Source organism: Monopterus albus, unplaced genomic scaffold (assembly GCF_001952655.1).
Source record: "Monopterus albus unplaced genomic scaffold, M_albus_1.0 scaffold192.1, whole genome shotgun sequence".
Taxonomy (NCBI): domain Eukaryota; kingdom Metazoa; phylum Chordata; class Actinopteri; order Synbranchiformes; family Synbranchidae; genus Monopterus; species Monopterus albus.
The window spans coordinates 825,905-829,084 of NW_018128072.1; the positions used below are offsets into that span (position 1 = coordinate 825,905).

At 40.3% G+C, this 3,180-nt stretch overlaps 1 protein-coding gene across 1 annotated transcript in view; it reads left to right on the top strand.

Moving 5' to 3' along the window:
- The window catches only part of grin2db (glutamate receptor, ionotropic, N-methyl D-aspartate 2D, b), a 55,628-nt gene that overhangs the window by 44,154 nt on the left and 8,294 nt on the right, over nt 1-3,180 (top strand). Inside the window, exons 12-14 of the mRNA XM_020617588.1 lie at nt 257-419; nt 2,454-2,523; nt 2,619-2,736. Coding sequence (XP_020473244.1) covers nt 257-419; nt 2,454-2,523; nt 2,619-2,736 — 351 coding nt within the window. The remainder of the gene's footprint in view (nt 1-256; nt 420-2,453; nt 2,524-2,618; nt 2,737-3,180) is intronic.

Genomic DNA, 3,180 nt, shown 5'->3' on the forward strand with positions numbered 1-3,180 from the left:
CTATGCATTTGAATGTTAAATTGATTAAAGTACAAGAATTTAGAAATGAATAAAACCTCATTTAACATAACTCAATTGCTACAGTTCTTGAATACTTAGAAGACAGTTCTACTTTATGCCAACCGCTCTAAGAATTGACTGTGCATGGACTGTTGTAGGTTAGTCTGGAAAGTGGACAGAAATAGGTCAGACAGATTGGTGCACAGCCTGATGTGTCTCATGCCCCTTCCGTCTCCCACCCTCGCCTCCCTTTGCTAGTTTCAGCATCCCGAGGTGCAGTACCCACCTTTGAAGTTTGGCACGGTGCCCAATGGGAGCACAGAAAAAAATATCCGCTCCAACTACCCAGACATGCACCAGTACATGGGCAACTACAACCAGAAAGGAGTGGAGGATGCCATAATCAACCTCAAGACCGGGTCTGTCTGCCACAACACAAGTTCATGTATTCCCTCTCAGTTACATATGTTTCTACACTTCTTGCCTTTTTTTTTTAAGTAGCTGAGTTTTTGCTCAAGCATGCTTGTTTATGAAATTAAGCAAGTTGTTCAGATTGTTTAAACTTTTCTCTGAACTACATTGCTTGAGGCATAAAATCATTTTATAGCATTGCAAGACAATTACAATGCATTGCAATACAACTACAATCAATATACTCAGATAATTCATTTTTAAGTAAAGATGTGCAAGGTAAAACAACATTTCAGAAAGACCAAATTTACTCTAAAAAATGTGCTAGTATGATATCCTGTCTTGCCATCCATTATTTTTTAATAAAGCTCACCAAAACAAGAATTTACCCATTAAAAAGCCAACTTAACACAGTGCCTTCAGACAAAATCAAAAACAAATCAGGATTCTTTAATGATTTTTACAGAAAGTGGATTTCGTACAGTAGGTCGCTGTACAAAGGGGAAATTGAAATAGAAGCAATGAAATTGCACTTGCCAAACAACAACAACAAAACACCAATAAATAAATAAAAAGTCCTGTTGTGATAACCTAACAATTTAAATAATAATTTAATATAGAATTGGCTACTTAAATCTTTTTCCTGTTGTTTACAGGATAAGGTGCCCACATCAGTAAAGTGTGCAAATGAAATATATCACAAAATAAGCAAGATCAAGTAATTTTGTCTTTCTCTTCAGATTAAACATTCCCATTTAAGACAAGTACTAAAATTATTCTACTAAGAATACTGGCCCAGTTGTAATCAGATATTTGATAATGGACAAGAATCTCACCTTGCGCTCCATCTGGTCTTTCTTTCAGTCTTTCTTAACCAAAGCTGCCCAGTAGATGCTGAAATGTCCGATCCTTTGAGCACTTATATGACTTACCATCTGTGTTTGCTTAAAATGAAATTAAAAAATCATTCTTGGATTTTAAACTGTAGATGACAGAGCAGTCTGCCCACAATGTCCAACAAAGCCTTTTACTTCCCACTGTGATGAAAATCTATCTAATTACTAAGGTTATTAATATTTTTGTTGACGGCAGAGTCTGTCATTCTTTGTTGCAAGTTTGTAATGTTCTCACTCTGGCACTAGTAGACCATCATACACGGTGGCATTCTTTTCGACTGTGACTAACATTTCACATCTTTTGTCGCACCTCCTACTTCCCTGCACAGATTCTTCCACCTTTACTCTCTCTCCACCTTCACATGCCATCTCCACCCACCCACAAAGTGCAAACTGCATTTTCCGCTTCGTTTTCTAGTGGAATCTCTATCACCTGTCATATGTCGAATAATCCCAGTTTACTTTATTCTGAGCCGCTGTCATCAGTCCCCCCTCCCTGTTGCTTTGACACCAGAATTATCATTTATTGTTAACTTGCACAGAAGTGAGAAACTCCTGCTCTTCTCCTGCTGTGGTTTTTTCCCTGGTCATTAGTGCTTATCTCTCCCTTCCTCTCACTCCTCATCTGCTTACCATTTCTTTCCTTTCTCCTTCACTTTTTTGGTCCATTCTTCCCCTACCAGTGTGCTTTCTTGGTGTGTCTGTATTTAAACTTTATAATCCTCTCTGGCTCTATCCCGTGTCTTTTCCCTCTGAAGTGTGATCCTCCTCTCTTCCCCTGTCACTGCGCTCTTCACACTGCATAAATCCCCAGCACCACCACCACCACCTTACTACTCCCTCTTACTCACACATCTTTCCCTGATCTTTGCCTTATTTTATCCTCCTTGTGTTTTTACTCTTTCTGCCAAACCTGCTTTACTATTCCACCTTTCCTCCCCTTTTGTGTTATGGTTTAACTTTTCATGTTCCCTTTATCATTCTGTGCACCTCTCTGCAGTATATTTTTGCTCCCCAACTCTCATCCCAGGTACATCGCCAAGATCCACCTTTATACCTCCTCCCCTGCCTCAGTCAGTCTCTGCATCCATCTGCTCCCTCTCTGCCCTTAAATGATGAATGAATTCCCCCCTGATCTATTTACAGAAAACTGGATGCTTTTATTTATGATGCTGCAGTACTGAACTATATGGCCAGGAAGGACGAAGGTTGTAAGGTGAGGATTAACCCACATAGGCACTGTGGATCTGACAAATATGTTTGCCTCTTGGTCATTTTTTAAAATATCTTCACATTGTCCTTTTTTCCAAGGTGATGACCATAGGCTCGGGGAAGGTTTTTGCCACCACAGGCTACGGTATCGCCCTGCACAAAAACTCACGCTGGAAACGTCCTCTTGACTTGGCCCTACTGCAGCTGGTGGGAGATGGTGAGAACTATATGTGGAGGGGGAGGTAGAGAGGAAATATATTCGAACAAAGACAGAGTAAAGGGAAGGTTATGGGTAAAATGACAGAAATGAGCAACTGAGTACTGTAGCATGAGGATGGAGGTGGATGGAGACACATGGGCTAGATGAATGAGAAGATGCTGAGAAGTGGAAGGGTGTGGGGGAGTGTAAAATGTGGAGAGAGTGATAGCAGACATGGCTATACAGTAAAGGGATTTAATTGTAACAGAGGGAATAACGATGTGCAGGAGAGGGCTGATGGTGGTCCTTAAGAGGTTTATAGGTTTTTTTATTGGCTAAAAGAGGAGTAATACAGTGGTGGTGGAAGCAAAACAAATATTATTTGTTCATTTCAATCACTGCAGACATGACTTGGTAAAAGTGTGCATGCCCTTTCCCCTTTTCACTCCTTTCAGTCTCTCT